This window comes from Poromitra crassiceps (genome assembly GCF_964638095.1).
Source record: "Poromitra crassiceps genome assembly, chromosome: 1".
Lineage (NCBI taxonomy): Eukaryota > Metazoa > Chordata > Actinopteri > Beryciformes > Melamphaidae > Poromitra > Poromitra crassiceps.
This window is the reverse complement of record NC_139623.1, coordinates 114,946,991-114,969,816: the sequence shown is the minus strand read 5'-3', so window position 1 is coordinate 114,969,816 and position 22,826 is coordinate 114,946,991. Positions and strand designations below refer to the sequence as shown.

Here is a 22,826-nt window from a genome sequence, read left to right as displayed (position 1 = left end):
GCTCTCTGTAGGTTGTGTGTGACTGACACGTGTGAGTGTCCTGCTCTCTTTAGGTCGTGTGTGACTGACATGTGTGAGTGTCCTGCTCTCTGTAGGTCGTGTGTGACTGACACGTGTGAGTGTCCTGCTCTCTGTAGGTTGTGTGTGACTGATGTGTGAGTGTCCTGCTCTCTGTAGGTTGTGTGTGACTGACACGTGTGAGTGTCCTGCTCTCTGTAGGTTGTGTGTGACTGACACGTGTGAGTGTCCTGCTCTCTTTAGGTCGTGTGTGACTGACATGTGTGAGTGTCCTGCTCTCTGTAGGTCGTGTGTGACTGACATGTGTGAGTGTCCTGCTCTCTGTAGGTTGTGTGTGACTGATGTGTGAGTGTCCTGCTCTCTGTAGGTCGTGTGTGACTGACACATGTGAGTGTCCTGCTCTCTGTAGGTTGTGTGTGACTGACATGTGTCTTCACTGTCCTGCTCTCTGTAGGTCGTGTGTGACTGACATGTGTGAGTGTCCTGCTCTCTGTAGGTCGTGTGTGACTGACATGTGTGAGTGTCCTGCTCTCTGTAGGTTGTGTGTGACTGACATGTGTCTTCACTGTCCTGCTCTCTGTAGGTCGTGTGTGACTGACATGTGTGAGTGTCCTGCTCTCTGTAGGTCGTGTGTGACTGACATGTGTGAGTGTCCTGCTCTCTGTAGGTCGTGTGTGACTGACATGTGTGAGTGTCCTGCTCTCTGTAGGTCGTGTGTGACTGACATGTGTCTTCACTGTCCTGCTCTCTGTAGGTCGTGTGTGACTGACATGTGTGAGTGTCCGGTCCATAAGAACTGTTACTGTGAGTCCTTCATCGCCTACAGCCGGGCCTGCGAGAGGGAGGGGGTGCCCGTCCTCTGGAGGCCCGACACTGCCTGTATGGGTAAGTGACAGCGCACTTGACCAATCACAGGGCTCCGTGGGAGCGGCCCGGCCAAACACTGTACTCCCCAGGGAGATATGGCCAATCATTAAAAAAACACATCTGAAATGGCATTTACATGGCAAGCCAATTGCCTGGAAAACACTGAAACCTTGCCTAATATCTGACATATGTTTGACCTTATCTTGCATCATCCAAACCTAATGCTTACTGGTTTTAGATCACCTTCTTCGGACATCTAGTGCCTCTTTGAATCACTTGAAGAATGTCTCATCGGATTTCTTCGAAATCTTTACTTAATGTCTATGAATATTTATCAAGGTGTCTAATCTATTTGATATCTTGTGATGTCAACAATATTGTAAAATCATTATTTTGAGGCATCAGCTAATGGGGATCCTAGTAGTAAAGAATAAATAATTGCTTAAGTCAAAAATTACTCCTGACGTTTTAAACACTTAAACTACACAAGAGAGTTCACCAGTCCATCAATTGTAGCCTGGGTAAACCCAGCCTCCACGTGACCTCTATCTATGTGCTATCAGTCAGTTGTACCATTCACCAGATTTGATCAGATTTGACATTCTCATAACTGATCGGCTGAACCTTCAATCCTAACCTCCTCTTCTCCACCCCCCACCCCCCTCCCCCCAGCCACCCAGTGTAAACATGGGGCCGTGTACGACACCTGCGGGCCGGGCTGCACCAAGACCTGCGACAACTGGAATGAGATTGGACCGTGCCACAAGCCCTGCGTGGCCGGCTGCCACTGCCCTGCCAACCTAGTGTTGTTCCAGGGCCGCTGCATCAAACCCACATCCTGCCCCGGGCGGTGACCCTCGTGAGCCCGGGTGGGGGTGGGGGTGGGGGTGGGGATAGGGTTGTAGGGGCGTGGGGGGGGGGGGGGGGTTGCGAAGTGTCCCTATCGGGGGCACAAATTAGGTGAGAAAAGGGGTAGAGAAGAGTCGGAGGGGGGATACGGGAGTTCTCGAAATGGTCTAAAATTGACAGATCCGGTGTGACAAGGTACTCAGGGTCCGTAGATTCCCCCCAGGCAGCATGTTGTGTTGCAGTGAGAGATCCAAACTATGGCGATGGGCTGAGGGAAACGTCCTGGACAGGCTTTTGAGGCAGACTTTGGGACATCCTCGCCATCACCTCTGGTTTCTCACTTCTTCATGTATCTTGTAATATCAATACCATTTATCTCCACAACACTGTTCCCCATCGCAGGGTTGGGCAATGCTGACTTTAGTCTTGTAGAGGTAGGAATTGTTTCCAGGAGAAAACTCAGCGGACTTTGTGGCCGAGTGACTTTGAACCCCCTCCCAACTGAAGAACGCTGAAGCATGCTGCCAAGGACTCTCAGGAAAAGTTGGGCCAGTGGACTTCTGTTTGGGCCAACATGGCGCTGGGTCAGTGGACTTCTGTTTGGGGCCAACATGGTGCCCAGATCTCTCAGTTACAACAGATAAAGACTCTGAACTGGGAAGCTGAGCATCTGCGTGTGGAATTCAAAGTGGCGACTTGAGGGAGAAACTCTCCGATGCATCATATCATATCAAACAGATCTCTCTTGCATCATTTCATACTGTAAAATAACCAGATTTATATGAAAGAAGACAGCTTTTGTATTATTATTATTATTATTATTGTTATAATTATTATTATTTGTTGTTGATATTGTTAATTTATATATCGGTCAAATGATACGTTGTAGCAAGAGCCAGAATCATAAATATAATTGTGTTATAAATGATTTAAAGGGAAGAAAAGTTATTTATGTATTTGTTGTGTACTTTTGTGTTACTGTTTGAAGAGAAATGCCCAAATGTGACTCAGCTGTTGCACCATCGCAGGGAAAAAGTACTGTATTGTATTATGCTTCATGTACAGGCTGTTGTGGTCAGTATCAAACTGAAGGTGTTCATCCAAGCATATGTTTCACTTGACTCTAAGTAATTATTTAAGACCAGCAATATAATCTTTTATCAAATTTAATTTGGACTGCTGTCTTTTGTCTTGTTGAAATGGTGAAGGAAGTCTGACCCAAAGGTTGCCGGTTCAAAACCACCAACAGCTGGGGGAAATGGTGGGAAGCAACAGAGTTCTGTTTTCCCTTCTAAAATCTACCATTGAGGTGTCTTCGAACAAGGCATTTGGCCCCTGATAGAGAATAGGCAACCACGTCATGTTTGGGTGAGCAACGCAAGGCATTGTGGGTGCTCTTGATACGCTCGGTTCCAGCTAGAGAATCGGTTATGCGCACGTGCGAGCCGTCTCCATCTTGGAAAAGCTAGCTACAGCAACCCACTTGGACAAACTTGATACTGAATGTGGGTTTCTATTTAACAGGACGTGCAGGCTGCAGTTTATCCAAACAGATTTTATTGCAGATTTTTCTAAGGATGTTTTCTTTGGTGTATTTGATTTTAAGATGGAATATGAAGGAAAATATTTTATAATAAATCTTTTATTTTTTACTTGATGAATACCACATCCACAAATGCTAATTGAAATAAACCATTCTTTCCTGAAATCAATCTACTATCTATGTGTAAAACCAGTGACTGGTAACTAAATGTGTTAATATTTTTTATATAAATAAATAAACAATAAAACACTGACAAACCATCACATAGGCTAATACCTTCATCAGTCTCTCTCAGAAATGAGGCAAGAGAAGCAACCTAAAACTGACATGACATGATTTTTACAAAGTAGCCTACAATATTCATATTATGATATGATTGTATAGGGGGCGGAGTGTAGGAAGTGATATAGCCTGTCTCAAATTCAGGGGCGCCACCAGGGATTTTGGGCCCCATGAAAAGATATCACATTGGACCCCACTATCAAAGGCCACGTCAACCCTGCACAGTTGCTGTAACCACACACCTCCAGAACCCAATTGACCCATTCAAATCTTTAAATGAGGCTCTCTGGATGTTTACTGTTTACTGATGTTTAAGGAAAAGAAAAAGTTGTATTAGTACATTGTACATAAAATATGATAGGTTAATAATTTAATATTGATCCCCCCATGTTCTAATATATTTTTTAAACCTTGGTCCTTGGGCCCGGTTTCCCCCTGGACTTCAACAGAGATATGAGCAGGGGGTTATGAGAGAGGAAACCACAGACAGCTAAACTTTTACTGATATGGGAAGTTGGTTCGAATCACGACTGTGGCATAACAACAACAAAAAAGATCATCTAGAGACACTGTACGGGACCCGTCTAATCTGCATAATCGTGAACATTTCTGAAGCTCGAGTCTGATGCAAGGATTGAATCAACAACCTTCTGCACCACATTCATTTGTTTATCTGGGTGAGCTATAGCATCAGGTTTTTTATCCAGCAAATACATATCTGGAACTTCTGGTTTTGTCAGGAAAGTAGCTCTGGCTATGTATTTGCTTAGATTCTAATTTTACCACGTTATTTCATAACGTGGTGAATGCACGAGTCACAACGTACGTAAGAGTGTTTGTGTCTAATATATATATTTTCTAACCTTATACTCCACCCCTCCCTACCAGACACCAATGTTTGTCTCTTCTTTTTTAGGGGGGACAGGCGATCTTTAGGGTGAGATAGCAAGTCAACAGTGTATGCCACATAGAAGTGGTATACATCATCTGAAAGCTACTACACCTGAAAATTGGTTTGAAATGCATCTCAGCACTGTGTCAAGTTTTTCTAGTCATAAATCTATCATGAGCATTGTGTTTTGGCTGAGGGTCTATTCATATTAAGACACCAAGACCTTGGGGAACACCACAGTAAAAAATCATGCTGTGATTTAGTATCAAAAACCTTTGACATTCGAAGATTTCTGTAAGAAAAATGCACTTTTCAGCGATTGGGTGACGAGCACTTCTGTTCTGGAAATTGCTCAGAAACCCCCTTATTGTCAATATACCTAGCAAAGCCATACATCCTCTGAATGCCCTATAGGACTACTCTATCTTGTGGTTGTAAAGCTTCTTGAGGCTGTGATTATCCTAGAGGTCACAATACAGTAGGTCATTTTGAAGTCAAGTTTCAAACAATTGTCTCACTACAATGAAATGGCTACTATGGCGGCTAACACACATGAATACAATTGGGCTCATTAAATCCACAAGAGTCTCAGCTTTCCAGTCATACCAAATTTATGCAATTCCAGTGCTGTTTAGGGAACCCAGTATGCAGAAATATACAGAATAGGCAAAAATAACACTTTTCTTTTTTTTGGGGGGGGGGAGCCAAAAACTGTAGGCTATAGGATTAGCATAAATTGGGCATCATCTATGTAAAGGAAGGACTCATCATGGGTGCCATTGAACCCATTCTCATTCAGATATATTCAGGTGAGTGGTCAAGGGACCCCTTTTAAACTGGCCATCAAAGTAATTCTGTGATTTCTCACACACACACACACGCACGCGCGCACGCACGCGCGCACGCACGCACGCACGCACGCACGCACGCACGCACGCACGCACGCACGCACACACACACGCACGCACACACACACACACACACACACACACACACACACACACACACACACACACACACACACACACACACACACACACACACACACACACACACACACACACAAACCTGTTAAGCGGGGAGGTAAAAGAGGCAAGCTCGGGAACAACACTGCCCCCGGATGGACAATGGATGAAGCAGAACCACAGGAAATAGTTGCAGAGACATCCCAGGTGGATGAGGCTTTAACACTGTCGGATGTAGCTGCAGTTCACAACAGCTGGAAGTTCAAGATTCAAGATTCAAGATTTTTATTGTCACTCCGTAGTACAAGTATCACGTGTGAAATTATTGTGCTGTGAACTCTGTTTACAACATAGTACAAATATAACAGGGCATATGAGTGCAAAAACAACAAGAGACACACAACAAGCAATAAGGCAGTATAGTGATAAGACAAGTCAGAGACAGTGGCATATTCACTGCACATAGGTGCACATGGCATGTGCATACTTTGGACGTACTTAAACATTTAAATTCGACGTATTTGACATACAGGTGCAAATAGCATATACCTAATTAAACATACAATTAAACATCAGACATACATAATGGTAGCATCTACAGTGCGGTACAGTACAGCTACTACACTATTTGTGTATGTTAAGGAGTCTCGTGGCCTGCGGGAAGAAACTGTCCCTCAAGCGATTTGTGCGTGCTTTTGGGACCCTGTATCTCCTCCCTGAGGGTAACAGGGAGAACAGGCTGTTGTGGGGATGGTTTGTGTCTTTGATGATCTTCAGGGTCCTCCTGAGGCACCGCTGGTTGTACAGTTCATGCAGTTCTGGCAGCTCACATCCTGTTACGTGCTGGGCCGCGCGTCTCACTCTTCGTAGCGCCCTGCGGTCCATGGTGGTACAGTTCCCGTACCAGGTGGTGAAGCAGCCAGTCAGCAGGCTTTCAATGGTGCCTCTGTAGAAGTCCCTAAGGATTTCTGGCCTTAGCCCAAATTTCTTTAGGCACCTGAGTCCGGTGCCGCGTCTATGTGCCGACAGGCCGCAGTGCCGACAGGTCGCAATGCCGATAGCCCACAAGCAGAACCAGCTGAGCGAGGCGGCGTGCAGCGTGTTGGTGGAGCTAACCTCTCCCAGCCCCCACGCCAAACCTAACCTCCCCCCATGCCTAAACCTAAACTCCCCCAGACCCTAACCCAAAACCTAACCTCTCCCACCCCCACGCCTAAACCTAAGGTCGGCATTGCGGGTGGTCGGCATAGCGGGTGGACACCCTGAGTCCGTGTAGTCGCTGTTGGGCCTTTTTGACAACAGTGGCGGTGTGACCGGCCCTGGCCCATGTCAGGTCCTGGTGGATGTTGACTCCCAGGTACTTGAAGCTGTCCACCCTTTCCACCACTGTGCCGTTGATGGTGATTGGGGGTGTGCGTGCCCCCCCCCCCCCTCCTGTAGTCTACAATGATCTCCTTGGTCTTGGAGACGTTCAGAGAGAGGTGGTTGTCCTGGCACCATTGTTCCAGGGCCCCCACCTCCTCTCTGTAGGCCGTCTCGTCGCATTCAGCATGAGTTATTTAAGAAAAAGATTGTATACTTTATTTTTCTTTCACCATGCAACAAACATTTAGTTTGTGACAGTGTGACACATTCTATTGCAAGAGAAGCATTATCTTCCATGTTGTTTTATAGTTATTATAATAACAATTTCCAAAAACAGCATTTGTTTTGTATTTTGTGTATTTCAAATGAAAGACTATTTTTCCAGTATTTTCCCAGGGCTCCCTTGAAAAGAGGTTTCGATTTCAACGGGACTCACATGGTTAAATAAATTATAAATAAATACATAAAAATTATTTACTTTTGTTAAAAAGAATATTGTTAAAATATCGTATCGTTATCGTGAACCCAATATTGTGTATCGTATCGTATCGTGAAATTAGTGTATCGTGACACCCCTAGTAAGTATTATAGCTGCTACTTCTAATCTACCAGAACTTTCTACTCTGTTAGATTAGTTTTATTAACTACATCACGCATTGCTTGGACTGTAAATTCCTATTCAATGTCTATTTAACTTGGACTGTAAATTCATATTTAATGCCAATGCCTACTTAACACTCCTATTCGTGTATATATTGTGTATTGTATTGTATCAATTCCTCATATGTAACTTGCATATTGTGACAATAAAATTGATTCTGATTCTAATCCAAGAATTTAGCGAAACTAAGCAAGTAAACTAAGGGGAGGCACCCTTTTCCAGGCTTTGTCTGAGGGGAGGCCCATAGTCCTAGATTTTAAAGCAGGGGTTTTCAAAGTCTGAGACTAATGTAATATTTTTTTTTACTTCATTCACTGAGCCTCCCCTGAAACTGTTTGGAGCCCCGCTGGGAAGGCCCGCCTCCCACTTTGAAAACCTCTGATCTAAAATATAAGATCGTTTTGATTTGTTTAACACTTTTTTGGTCCATGCATAATTCCATTACATTTTGTGTTCAGTTTTGATATGTCACAATTATTTTAAAATGTTGGAAAAAATAAAAATAAAGAAAAATGTGGTTCGTCCAGACTTTTGACTGTAACAGAAAAACAACCAACATGCTAAAATGAACAAAAACAACCATTTTAAATGCATGAACACACCTTTAATACACTTCAAATTGGTAGAAACACATCACATGAACATAACACACAATAATGAAAAACATGATAACTGAAGCACCAAATACAATAGAGTCCGTCTGAGAAAAGACGCAACATGAGGATATTCATCAAACCCAAATATCTTTACCTTTTTATTGTTTATCAATAATTGAAAAGTTTAATTTCAAAATGCTACATATTAATTTGGAATAAATAAAAATCACCGGATGTTTTCCGTGTGTAGACGCCTGCTGGTCGCTTGGTGCTGCAGCTTCATTGGCTGTCTTGCTGTCTTTCTGTCTTGAATTGGTCGATTTCAAATGGGCCCCTCCTCTTGACGCTGTTGTCCGCCACTCATCGCCTTGCAAAGCATGCTGGGAGGGATACCTGGCGGTGGACGACAGCGACAAGAGGAGAGGCCAATTTGAAATCAACCAATTCAAGACGGAAAGACAGCAAGACAGCCAATCAAGCTGCAGCACCAAGCGACCAGCAGGCGACAGAGCAGGCATGTACACATGATAAAGTTTGCTGCAGCGTGTAGGGGCGTCTGGCTCAAATCTCACTCTCATTCTGGTATAGCGGGAAAAAAATCAATTATCTTTACAACATCCACTGAAATCTGTCAAAACTTGCCATTTTCAGTGTGTAGGTTGCTAGCTGGCATTGTTGTTGTTTCACAGCGGCGGAGGCATTTGAGAGCGGATACGCAGGGAGCGTTCCGACTGAAATGTTTGGAGCCAATGGCAGAGCTTATACCTGCAACCTGCTTCCGTCCAGTCATACAGTGGCGGACTGCATAATCGGGCACGTCGGGCAAATGCCCGGTGGCCTGGCCTGGCCTGGCAAAATTTTTTTTTTTTTTTTTTGCAGGCCAGGCCAGGCCACTCAATGAACAGCAGGCCAGGCGCCGCCTACTGGTTTACTAGTGGTTTTATTACTTTATTCAGGTTTAAAGTGGGTGCATCTCATTGTAAAATTGGACTTGGCCCAAATTGGGCTTCAAACGGCCCAAATCGGGCTTCAAACAGCCCAAATCTGGCTTTAAACGACCCAAATCTGGCTTCAAACGGCCCAAATTGGGCTTCAAACGGCCTAAATTGAGCTTCAAACGCCCCAAATTTTTCCCCGGCGCCCTTTGGACGCCGGCACGCGCGTCGGCCCGTATCGGCCTGGCCTGCTTGGTATCTAATGCCCGGCCTGAATTATGATCCCAGTCCGCCCCTGCAGTCATACTAGTGTTATTATGGTACCCACGCCAGTTTCCCCTCCTTGCTTTAAAAAGCAGTTAAATGGCATGGTTTCTGGTCTACATCTTGAACAAATTCGGTTAATATACTCTGTCCAAATGCTCACCTTAGGTTTCTTAAGATTTGGGGACCCTTTATTGAACATTATTATTGAGGGAGAAGAATCAACCTGTGAACTAACTGGATCAGAGTGGACTGTATTGTAATATGCATTGATCTGTCAGAATTTCATTTAATTTCTCTAGCCCTCGTGTTGGACTTTCCTCGACCCACTTGGACCTGGCTCCATAGCCTTTTTTCTGATCCTCAACTCAAGCAATCGTCACGTGCTTCCTGCTAGAACAATCAGGTGGCCATTTTCGAACGAGAGCAACAAAAATGGTGGCTCCCTTCGACAGGACAACAATGCAATATGCTTCTCATGGCTATAAAGAGGGATGAGGCAAAGGATTTGACACTCACTGTGACACACCGTGGGATAGGTTTAGAAGCTACTGTGACACACACCGTGGGATAGGTTTAGAAGCTACTGTGACACACACCGTGGGATAGGTTTAGAAGCTACTGTGACACACACCGTGAGATAGGTTTAGAAGCTACTGTGACACACACCGTGGGATAGGTTTAGAAGCTACTGTGACACACACCGTGGGATAGGTTCAGAAACAGCATCATCGGCTTGGCTTGCAGGCTAGAAATCATCAGATTTCTAGTTCAGAGTTGCTACAGACTGCCATTCCTGAACCGGTTGAGTAAAATATATCAACAAACTGATCTGGATCTAACCCTGGCTGATATATCATCTCATTTTGTAATGGAACTCTTAGTCTTGACTGTGGGCTGTTTGTATAAACAGTGATATACTGTACCAATCAATACCAAATGATTTACTCTAACACCAGTGGCTGCTGCAGATAGGGGGATAAGAGCAAGACTATAATCTCAAGCCAGTCTATCTCTTACAAAATCTTCAAATGCTGCAGAGACAGTCTGTACTTCAGCCCGTTAAAATTTGGCCAAAGGAAAAAAATGCTTCAGACCGGAGGAAGTTTGATGATATTCGATCAATCACGACACATGTAAACAAAACTGAGGCAAGTGATTGGAGAAATTAGTGAATGTGGCCGCCTTCAGCGGATGTATCCACCTTAAATCTGTTGGGAACTATTGGACTCTGATTGGACTAATGAGCCATATGTCCCACCTTAGTCCAATTAGAGCTCATTATTTTCTCCTGAGTTTCCCTTTCCATTTTGACCAACTTTCCCCTGCAGGAAGTACAGACGGGTAGGCGGGAAGTACAGTCGGGGAGGCAGGAAGTACAGACAGGTAGGTGGGAGCATTTGCAAACTGCGAGAGCCAACGCATCTGTTTTAAGAAACTAGAGCAAGACCCACTGATGCCATGACTCGTATGCACAACACAAATGGTCTCAGATAAAAGCAAATCATACAGAATGACAATGACATGACGTGACATAATGAGTTCAGATTTCATTCTGTTCCAAGTTTATGACGAGGGGTCATTCAACTCTGGTATTTTCAGAAGATGAGACATTCAGCTTAATTTGCAAACGGAAATGCTGCAAGGCCTGGAATGGTACTATGGTGGGGTTATTCTCTGAAAGGTTTGGTTCTGAAGTCAAAGACACGTACTTTCATGTGAATGACAGAACATGATTTAAAGACATATGATGATAGTTTGCCAAGGATAGAAGGTAACAAAAGCTCTTGATAGACTAAATGTTACCACTGTTCCACACTGGATCCTCTACATTTTACTGAGTAATGGACTTCAGCTAATGGCTTTTGAATGGGTATAACTCTTCAAGAACTCAGTGCACGTCTAAAATAGCTTTGTGTGTCACTGGACTCAGTGTTACAGTATATCATATACTGTACAGTCTACTGAGCATCTGTCTAAATATGACAGTCTTCAGCTCATTGAAGCACATAATAATAATGTTGGGTTGAGGATTTGGCTCCCAATGGAAAAACAGTGGCCCTCCTCCTTTTGTAGCAGTATAGCCCAATTCACACCCTAGTCTATTGCATTGTTATTATTTAGAGGGAAAAAAAGTTAGCACCTGCTGTAAATACTTAGGCTCCCCCAGCCACTACTGCCCACCATACTAGGAAAGACCTTGTGTTTGTAATGTTGTGTACACTCAGTGCTAATGTCATTGGTTATACTGACCAGTTGGATTCAATCATGACATTAAAAACATTTCATCAATCACATGAGAGAGGATGAAAGTGATGAAGCTAAAGTTGTACGCCAGAAGAAAAGCAACAGGTAAGGAATCCTGAAAACCTAAGAAACAGCATTTTAGCTAATGGCTACAATAAAGAGATCCACCAAGATTGTCTTTACAGTTGTTTTTCCTGCAAAAGTAGACATTTACATAAAATGTCCTAATGTATTTTTGCTCTGTTTTGAATTATGGGGTCTGAAGATCAAGAAAAAATCAATACCATAACATCATGTGGTTTCTTACTGGTATGGGAACACACTATCCATAAACGTTTCTCTCAAACATCTCAGGCAGTGTAAGTTGAGATTCCCCTTGATCCTGAGAGTGACACAACTCAAAAAAGGGGAAAAAACTGAAAACAAGATTTCATGATCTGACATGAGCTTATTCATGAGTTTCATGGTGAGACAGTGGGCGATTCCATGACACCCTCCCTCCCTGTTTCCAGCTGCCGGTTGCCTGTTTCCGCCCAGGACCGTTCATAGCGGAATAGACTGAAAATAATCGTAATAATAGTTGTGACTTTGTACCTATGTCTTGTAATGGAGCCCGCCCCCCTGCATAACAATTTCACACGTGCATAATTGTACAACGGAGTGACAATATCTTGAATCTTGAAAGAGAGAAACCGCTAAAGCTCCGTTCAATGACCAAATATAAGAGCTTAGCCTTCAAAATAAAAGTGGCCGCTATGCAACCACATACTATTTTTAGCAATTTCACATGTGTTGTGTCCAAGCTTTTGACTGGTAGTGTACATCAGTCTGTGTCTATCTCAATACATACTTGATACAAAAAAAGCAGACAAAACATTGACTGATAAAAATAATTAACTGTATTTTACACCTCCCATCTTTCTTTATTATTTGTTGTTCATCGTTCATGCGTGCACTGCAATTTATGGATTTATAGTGAACTGATAAAAACATGTAATGGAGAACCTTCCATCAGATTATCTCTGATACGAGCAGAGAGGACACAACACAAAACACAACACAACACAAAACCAAACAGACGCCCTACGCATGATACGAGTAGATAAAACTAGCCGCTCTAAGTACAGAAAATATGCATGTGCACTCTAATATATAAACTTCCAAACCTCTCATATTTTAAAGGTTGAATTTTTTGTAAAGTTTTGATATACAAAACAAAATATACATCTGATAAAAATACATTCTTAAATCTCCAGGCTGGCCAGCTTTAAGGGAATACTCAAATAAAATAAAATAAAATAAAATAAAATAAAATAAAATATAATATAATAAAATAAAACAACTTACAGTCAAACCATGATATAGAGCTGGAGTCAGCTATCACAGCAAAGAAACGAAGGAACGGCAGAAAGAAGAAAGTGGAGATGAGGTGATGATTAGAGAGAAAGGAGAGAGAGAGAGAGAGAGCAGCGGGAGGTTCAGTCGTCATCGCTGTCGCTGCCCGACTCGCTCAGCTGAAGATCGTTTCCTGTGAAGACCAGAGTACAAAACCAGTTAGAACACCGTTTATTACATAGTACTATGGGGTTGACACTCTTTGGTAATGATAAGATTTCAAGCACTTCTCAAGCACTTTACAAGGACAAATTATTTCAAAGAGATGTTCACATACTGTATACCAGTCTCATAAAATGTCCTCTAATGGAAATATGTTTCCAGTCATGCTTACACATCGGAATTAATCATTAACATTGAATAAACTCAAAGCAATCTTGAGCAGCAATGACACAGCACAGCGTGGAGAGTGATACTGTAGATAGGAAGAAAGTGTATCAAGCTTGGCCCAGCAATTTGAGATGCTGGAGCGCACGAGGCTCAAACTCAGATTCCGGTAGGCTAAATTCAAGCACTTTTAAGGACCTCTCTATAAATCCAAGCACTTTCAAGACCTGTGGTAACCATGATACTAAAATTCACTCCTTCTAACAAGTGTGAATATTTATAGTTTTTTTTTGTCTTCTATGACAATAAACTGATTCTCTTTGGGTTGGGGACTGTTCATCAGGACAAAAGACGACATTTCAGGATGTCTTCGGCTTTGGGGAAAAAGTGATTGAGATTTTTAACCATTTTCTGACATTGACGATTATTTTAATGATCGATGAATCTGTTTATTATTTGCTCGAGTGATCGGATTCATCAAACATGCAGCCCTGCGACACTCACGCAGCGTGTTCATGAGCTGGTTGTTGCCGTGCGGCCGCTCAGCCGCTCCGTTGAGCACGGGGGGGCGGGCGGGGGAGGCCTGGGCAGGCGGCGGCGGCGGGGGGGCGGGGTCACGCTCGGCGTCGCTGACGGAGCTCTCGTCACCCGAGCCGCTGGCCGAGTCCGACGAGCTGCTGCCGCTGCTGCTCATCTGCTCGATCACCTCCACCTCCGCCCGCAGCTCTGACAACACAAACACATGGCAGTGACTGGCGCTGTCTGACAACACCACTGTGTCATATACACTGTTCAAAGTACAACAACACAAACACATGGCAGTGACTGTCACAGGGTAGGAAATGAGCAGGGGCTCGGGGCAAAAAAATACAATAAAAATATAGAATTGCCCTTTGAATTAGGGTGACGGGGGCTTTTAAATAATAAAAAATAAAGAGTTACTTTCTGTATTTTAACGTTATGCTGTATTTGCAAAGGGTGACTCGAATCCATACCGCACAAGCCCCGCCCTCTCCTCGTGACAGGCAGCACAAGCTAGCTGGCCAGCTAGTTCACTCATGTTCTTTTTACATTACCGTAATAACATGCCAGACAATCAACAGTGTTGTTGAGATAGGAAACGGGGATTTAACTGTAACTGTGATTGTTTATGAACTTTTAGAAAAAACACATGCTTGGATAAGAGTCATTGATTGGTCTGTCATGCTACATAGCTGGAATTTCCCAACATTTAATAAAATTGCCCTGGAAATTATCCAAAATGCCCCCGAAATGTGTTTCACAAGGGCAAAAATAGCCCTATTTAAGAAAAAGTTAATTTCCTACCCTGCAACTGACAACGCCACTGTGTCATACACTCTGTTCAAACTAGGGATGTTCATTTTGAGCAATTTCCATAATCGAAAATCGGGAATATTAACGATCAATTATCGATTATCGATAGTGTAATAATAATAATAATAATAATAATAATAATAATATATATATATATATATATATATATATATATATATATATATATATTTTTTTTTACTCTGGTCTGGTAATAACATTGCGCGTTCTCGGCCAGCTATAATGGCGATGCCGCTGTGTAGTAAGAATATCAGACACTAGCGCTGTGGCCAGGTAAACAAACATGTTACATGTCAGGTTACATGATGTAAGGCAATCGGCGTCTTCCAGCTTAGCTGACAGCACAAGAGTCAAATCAACAGGCCTGAGCCTCACTGAGGTCCGCAGACCGCTGGGTGCGTTTGTTTGTGTCCCCGGCGCATGCCGGTGTGAATTCCCCATGTTTAAAACAGTTTTGTTGGCACAAAGGCCCGTGCCCAGCCAGAAAACTAGAGACTATATGAAGCTCCACCTCATGTTAGTCGGCTGTGCAATGGAGTGGGGCGAGGAGGAACGAATTCCAATACACTCTGTCCAAACACAACACAAACACATGGCAGTGACTGACAACACCAATACACTCTGTCCAAACACAACAACACAAACACATGGCAGTGACTGACAACACCACTGTGTCATACACTCTGTCCAAACACAACAACACAAACACATGGCAGTGACTGACAACACCACTGTGTCATACACTCTGTCCAAACACAACACAAACACATGGCAGTGACTGACAACACCAATACACTCTGTTCAAACACAACAACACAAACACATGGCAGTGACTGACAACACCAATACACTCTGTCCAAACACAACAACACAAACACATGGCAGTGACTGACAACACCAATACACTCTGTTCAAACACAACAACACAAACACATGGCAGTGACTGACAACACCAATACACTCTGTTCAAACACAACAACACAAACACATGGCAGTGACTGACAACACCAATACACTCTGTTCAAACACAACACAAACACATGGCAGTGACTGACAACACCAATACACTCTGTTCAAACACAACAACACAAACACATGGCAGTGACTGACAACACCACTGTCTGTCAAAACTGTTTAGTCTCGCTTGCCAGACTCTTTCCCTACAACGGGGGATCCAATCATTTTCAGCTTGTAGCAATGAGCTAGCGTTAGCATTGTTTATCTTTTTTTTTATCTTTATTGTTTATTTGACAGGGACAATGCACAATAAATATATTGCACCAAAAATAGCTATTAGATCATTTGCATCAATAAACACGAACAAAAACATACTTAAAGGATGGCTTTACCGGTAATCAACCCACTTTGTATATAATCTTGGTAATGTAAGCACATGGGCAGTGTTTTACCTTCTCTCTCGGTTTACCTCATGGACAAAAATGCTCTTGGGTAGAAACTCCACCCCCACCAGCTGCAAGTCATTAAGGCTTAAGGCTCTCCATGCAATTCTTCATGGATGTGCGCATACTAGAAAAGTGCACTCGGTGGAGTGCAGATCTCCGCCAGGCCCGCGTTTCCCCCCATGCTGATCCATAGACCATGCGTGTGACGAGACACCACCTGAATGTAATGGGTCAGTGACTGTACTCATACTGTGTAGTAGCCTCAATGCGAGACTCATCAGTCATTCTTCCTTCTGAGTCTCGGATGCGTGGCCTCTATATCCACTGCAATGTCGGCTAAATGGCTGCACGTGATATACACGTTATCAATCGTTATCAATATCCACTGCCGACGTTGCAGTGGATATAGGGGCAGCGCATCCAAGACTCAGAAGGAAGAATCACTGATGAATCTCGCGTCGAGGCTAACTGTGTAGATGCTATTGTAAAGCATATTATTATTATTGTCTGCTTTTATTTTAGTGTTTTGTTTATGTATTCATTATGGGGTTATTTTATGTATTGTCACCCACGTATTTATGTGTTTTTGTCGTGTAACTTTAGCTAGAGAACGTCAGGTCGGCATGCATCCTGGTGGCTCACCTGGTAGCACACATACGACGGAGACTCAGTCCTTCGCACGGCAGACGCGGGTTCGAATCCGACCCAACGTTCTTTGTCGCCCCCTCTCTCCCCACCTTTCCTGTCTGCCTAACTGTCCTATCTAAATAAAGGCAAAAATGCCCCAAAAATCATCTAAAAAAAGAAAAGTAGTCGGTTAACTGCCGTTAAGAACGTAACCGATTAAAATTAATTAACTGTTTTGACCGACAACATTGTTACTTTGTCAATTCAGTCTTCATAGCTCACAGTGTGTTAATTATACCAGTCCAGCAGAGGGCGTACCTCGCCCAGCTAGAGCAAGTAGAAGGAGTTCCAAATTGATAAGACTCTGATGAAACTGTTTTATAGTGCCTATAGACCAAATCACCGTGACGTCACCATGTAAACAAATTTACTTCCGGGTACCACTTGGGGAAGGCGGCAGGTTTAAATGTGCGTGTTGTCAAATAAATGCTGTCAAACCCTCTCGCTGTTTTCGGCCGACTACTTTCAATTTAAATGGTTAAACGGTTGGTAAACATGCTTGTCCGACGTATCTAGCCTTTCTTCTGTGTTTGTTTTATGTAGTGTTAGCTAGCTAATAACGTTTGTTTGTCTGTCAAACTCGCAGTTTTTTTGCAGACTCGTGAGAAGAGCCTGGTGACGCGAGGTTATTACAGACAGAGCTACTGACGCCAAGTTAATTTAATTTAGCTTCAAGTCTACTCTGGTCTGGTCCAACAGGTAAATTAGCTAGTCTGGTCTCCACTAACGTTAGTGAAAGTGTTGTTATGAATGATATTAAACAACAACACAACACGGACGAACCATTTTTGTCTTCTTTGTCTGTTTTTGTCTTCAACACGTCAGTTTGTGCCGTCCACCGCCATTATAATGTGTGGACCTCAGGGGTACCCGGAAGTAAATGTAAACATCCCGCTGATTTGGTCTATATCGAGTCAGTAATTTCCTTCTCCATTGCCTGTTGGTATGGTAACCTGTGTATTAAGGATAAGAATTCCCTCGGAAAAATTGTGAAGGTGGCCTCTAAAGTAGCCGGTATCCATCTGGACAGCCTCGACCATGTCTTTAACAGACAAGTACTTAAGAAGGCTTTGTCCATCCGTTCAGACGCAGCCCACCCTCTAAGCTCGGAGTACAGGCTCCTTCCTTCTGGTCGTCGACTGTGTGCCCCACGGGCCACAAAAAATAGGCACAAGTTCTCCTTTGTCCCTGTCTCCATTCGAGCATTGAACGCTGCTGAGGGAAGGCAATGATGGTTTAGTGTTTTATTATCATTTTTTACTTTCAGCCTCCGCCGCTGTTTGTATTGTTTTATTGTTTCTATTGATTTGATGGTTTCTATTGTTTTATTGCTTTTATTGTTTTTAACTATTGATTTACCTCATTACTTTGTGCACTTTACTGGCCATTTGTGCACTTTATTCTACTACCTCACTTTACCGGTCGCTGCGTGTCTGCACTTTACTGATCGCTGTGCACTTTACTGATCGCTGTGCACTTTACGGATCGCTGTGCACTTTACGGATTGCTGTGCACTTTACCAATCGCTGTGCACTTTAACTCATTGAGTGCCAGCCACTTTTGGAGAACGGACGCTCCCAGTGCCAGAGTTTCAGAGCTTTTTTCAGTGATTTCTCGAGGCCCACAGAATATTGTGTGATATTACTATGTAAACACTGAACACGCAAAAAGAACGATGAGACTCTCTTCTATCATCAACAAAAACAGGTTTATTGATATAATTTTCCGTTCTTTAGTTATCAGCCGGAGAAGATAGCTTGATTTAACCAAAAACAGCCTCAACTGCACACTCCTCCTCCGTATGGGAGTGTCTCTGGTGGCTCTCTGCTGAGTTTGCTGTGCACAGTGAAGGGTGCGCGACATCCAGCTTTTTTACAGCGTTCCGCGTGTGTTTGTCACCGGCTCCCATGCTTCCAGTTGAGAATAATAACAACTCCACGGCTGATCATGCGGATGGGCTGTCGCAGCGGACACGGAGGAGCTCAATTGTGGGAGCAGATTGGCTGCTGCAGGCACAGCTAACGAGCTTCATGCATATCGATGCATACGGATGCGATGCGATTTCCGTTTCCCCAATGACTTGTTCTCTGTTTTTCTCTGCCTTTCTGTAATCTGGAGAGCACTGTCGCCACCTAAGGGTTCTGTAAAATAGGTTATAGACCTCCAATAGCTACAATATTTGTACAGGAGATGCAGAAGGCTTTGATCGACGTCCCACCGTCAAAAAACGCATTGGACGTCGAAAGACGTCCTTGGCACTCTACGTCACTATTTAATTGGCACTCAATGAGTTAATGCTACCTTGCACATTATCGGTCATTGTGTGCCACAAACAAGGTCCTTGATGTTTTATTTAGCCTTTTATTTATTTTAACTATAGGCATGTAACATTTAACATGCTACTTGTGTTGTTTCTTGTCAGTGTTCTTATTTGTATGTCTATATGCTGCAACTCAATTTGCCCTTTGGGACACTAATAAACTTGAACTTGAACTTGAGTGGTCACGTGAGAAGGTCGTCACGCATGCATGAGGAAGTAGGAAGTGAATTGAGCAAACATGAACCAAAACAGATGCTAAAATTAGCCGCAAGCTCACGCTAGCAACAGCATAGAAGCATTACACTCTAAAAGTAAATGTGTATATACTGCGACGCCGTTCTCAAAATTCAACTCCAGGGGCAATTTATGATTCCCCGACAAGCATCGCTGAACGTCATGTTACGTTCCATTATCGCTGGACGCTGATTGTGGACGCTGTCACTCATAAAAGTTATAGCTAAATATTAATACTAGGCGATTGGAGCAGGCATCGGGCGTGCAGAGACAATAACACAGAAGCCTTGCTTTATGGTGGAAAAGAAGCATGGTGGACGGAGAGGGGTTTCATGAAGTTCATTGAACCAGGCGATCACGTTCCCCTTTGTTGAAATGACTAATTAAGGACAGGCGGCTGTTCAAAGGAGGTGAGCCTTATTGTTTTTAGGCTAATTATAGTTTTATTATTATTTTCGTTTGTGATTCATGCCATGAATGTCACATAAATAATATGCTGCTATTGTGTGACTGAGGGGGGGGGGTTTGGGGGGGGAGAGAAACAACGTTAACAATTAACCGATTAACTGATTGTTAAGGTGCGCAACTAACGGTTAAGGAAAATGCATGAAATTCCCATCCCTACTGAACAGCAACAACAGTATAATGCATTATATTCTCGCCTCTGCAGCATTTTAGCTCTAATGGAGACAGGCACAAAGGAGTTTTTATACCTATTTTTCTTAGCCAGAGGGGCACGAAGGCGAAGGCCAGATGGAAGCAGTTTGTATTCGAAGCTCAGAGGGTGTGCATCATCTGAGCGGATGGACTTAACTTTTTTCAGCACCTGTCTATTAAAAATACTATCCAGGCTGAGGCTACTGAATTGGACTCCGGTTATTTTCGAAGCCACCCTCACTGTCTTTTATGCCAAGGTTACCGTACCAACAAATGATAGAGAAAGAAATGACAGACTCAATGAAAGCACAATAGAACAATTTCAACAAGGTCCTGTCAATCTGGAATTTGGCCAGTTTCCTGCTGACCTTTTTTGTACAGCATGTCAGTATTTAGGTCGAATTTCAGTTTGCTGTCGATGATAGTGCCTAGTTATTTATAATAGTTTACCAGATCGACAGTCTGACCATTGACAATACTTCTCTGAGGAACAGGGGGGGAGCGTCTAAAATCAATACAAATCTCTTTCGTTTTGGAAACGTTGAGTTGTAGTAAAGCTTCCTCACACCAAGATACAAAATCATCAATAATTTGGCCATTGCCAACGTCATCATCATCAAGCAGGCTGACGATGACAGAATCGTCCGCATACTTGACGATGAAACCGTCAGCATAGCGGTTACGACACTCATTAGTGTATAAAATGTACAAAAATGCAGATAGAACACAACCCTGAGGCGAGCCAGTGGAGGATGTTAAAATACTAGACAGTATCCCATTGACTCTTACCTGCTGAGATCTGTTAGTTAAGAAGTCTAAAATTCAGCCAACAAGGTATTTATCCAAACCAAAGGAACCGATTAATTTCTCAACAAGAACATGAGGATGAATGGTATTGAACGCAGATGAAAAGTCAAAGAGCAGTCTAGCGTGATTCTTACTACCCTCTAGATGTTTGTATATGAGGTTCAGTAAGATAGCTGTTGCATCTTGCACGCCTCTTTTAGCTTGATAAGCAAACTTTCTTGTTACGAGCTCTGCCTTTACTAGCTTCTCAAACTGTTTCATAACCAAGGAGGTTAAAGCAACCGGCCTGAAGTCGTTTCGAGTTTTTGGGTTGTTTCCCTTGGCAACGGGAACCACAGTCGACTGTTTCCAAAGGGATGGCACCCTCTGCTGGCGAAGCGACAAATTAAAAATATTGTTAAAAATACGACCCAATTGATCAGCACAAACCTTTAGAATTCGACCACTTAAATTGTCTGGGCCAGGGCTTTTCTTAGGTTTGCACCCTTTGAGGCACTTTATTACGCTGTGCTCGTCAAAGAAAGCATGTAAGGGGGGCCAGTAGGAGACTGTCTCTGATTTCAGAGTGTTTCTCACTAAAATCATGAACATCAAATCTACCAAAAAAATCATTAAACTCTGAGTCAAATGAGCATCTAATTTATCCATTTAGCTGGATGCTCCTCTTACCACCTCACCTAATCCTGCGACAACGTTCCCCGGGGAGGTCCCGCAAGCCAGTCGTCTGAATTCCATCAAAGTTGGAGAATGTGAAATCAGCTGGTGGATCATGTGTATTCCACTGTAGAAGTAGATCCCTGCTATACTGGAGTCGGGCGGGGGGGTCGGGACTCAGAAGCATGTGGCCCAGGCACCAGGCTAGGTGAAACGCCAACCACACTAGAATCGTAGCATAGAAGTCCAACAGCTAAGAACCTAAGAACCAAGGTTCTTAGCTGTTTGGGAGAGAAGCACAGTGGTATTGTCAATGGAGATGGAGAGGTCTGTGAGAGGGCATGTCTTTCCCTGGGAGGAAGAGTAGCTCCGTCTTACCAATATTGAGCTTGAGGTGGTGGGCAGACATCCAGTCACCGATGTCTTTGAGGCATGCAGAGATGCGTGCCTCGATTTGGGTGTCTGAGGGGGGAAGGAAAGGAAAAGCTGAGTGTCATCGGTGTAGCAGTGATAAGAAAAGCCATGAGATGAGATCACATGGCCAAGAGATCTGATATAGAGAAGGAAAAGCAAGAGGCCCAAAACTGAGCCCTGGGGGACACTGGTGATAAGAGGGCAGGATATGGAGAAGGATCCTCTCCATAAGACCCAGTATGAGCGGTTAGAGAGATAGGAAGCAAACCAGGAGTGTGCAGAACCATGATGCCAAGGTCAGACAGAATGGAGAGAAGGATTTGGTGATTGGCTGTATCAAAAGCAGCGGACAGGTCAAGGAGGACAAGGACAGAGGAGAGGGATGAGGCCTTAGCAGTGTGAAGGGCCTCTGTGACTGCAAGAAGAGCTGTCTCAGTGGAGTGAGAAGCCTTTAAACTGGACTGCAGAGGGTCCAGGAGGTAATTCTGGGATAGATAGAGAGAAAGTTGGTCGGACGCTGCTCGTTCGAGGGTTTTGGAAAGGAATGAGAGAAGAGAGACAGGTCTGTAGTTCTGAATAGCAGTAGGGTCAAGGGAGGGTTTCTTAAGCAGAGGCTTGACTCTAGCAGTCTTTAGAGCACCCGGAACAAGACCTGAGGACAGAGAGTTGTTGAGAGTAGTGAGGAAGGGAGATATGTCAGGTGAGATGGTTTGGAGGAGAGAGGGAGGGATAGGATCGAGGGGACAGCATGTGGCTCGGTTAGAGCTGACACGTTTAAGCACTTCACCAGGAGAGAGGGGAGAGAAGGAAGTAAACCCAGGGACAGGGGGCAGAGAAGCAGGATTGGAGTCAGGAGTGTCCACCATCTTAGTAAAGAAGGTTACAAAATCATCAGCCGAGAGAGAGGAGGGAGAGGGAGGGTTGAGGAGGGTGGAGAAGGTGGAAAACAGTTTACTGGGGTTGGATGCAGAAGACTGGATTTTAGAGATGAAGGAGGAGTTTTTTGCTTTTGAGACAGCAGAGGTGAAGTTGGAGTGGATAAGGTGGGACTAGGGCTGGCACGGATCACGGATAATCCGTGACCCGTACGG

General features: G+C 43.7%; 2 protein-coding genes across 3 annotated transcripts in view; one reads left to right on the top strand and one right to left on the bottom strand.

The window, feature by feature from the left end:
* Positions 1-1,739, top strand: part of bmper (BMP binding endothelial regulator) — a gene marked incomplete at both ends in the record, with an annotated part of 90,451 nt that extends 88,712 nt beyond the window's left edge. The window contains 2 exons of the mRNA XM_083637811.1: positions 773-903; positions 1,558-1,739. Coding sequence (XP_083493937.1) covers positions 773-903; positions 1,558-1,739 — 313 coding nt within the window. The remainder of the gene's footprint in view (positions 1-772; positions 904-1,557) is intronic.
* Positions 1,740-8,045: 6,306 nt separating this feature from the next.
* eaf1 (ELL associated factor 1) overlaps positions 8,046-22,826 on the bottom strand; it is a 39,586-nt gene continuing 24,805 nt past the window's right edge. The window contains exons 5-7 of one of the 2 annotated variants that reach the window (XR_014553298.1): positions 13,711-13,932; positions 12,832-13,012; positions 8,046-8,431 (exon numbers count right to left, since the gene is read on the bottom strand). Coding sequence is in view for 1 of the 2 variants with exons in the window: in XM_083649843.1 (XP_083505969.1) it covers positions 12,963-13,012; positions 13,711-13,932 (272 nt within the window). In the remaining variant the exon portion in view is untranslated. Of the gene's footprint in view, positions 8,432-12,288; positions 13,013-13,710; positions 13,933-22,826 lie in introns of those variants that run through there. The other variant, XM_083649843.1, reaches the window with a different exon arrangement.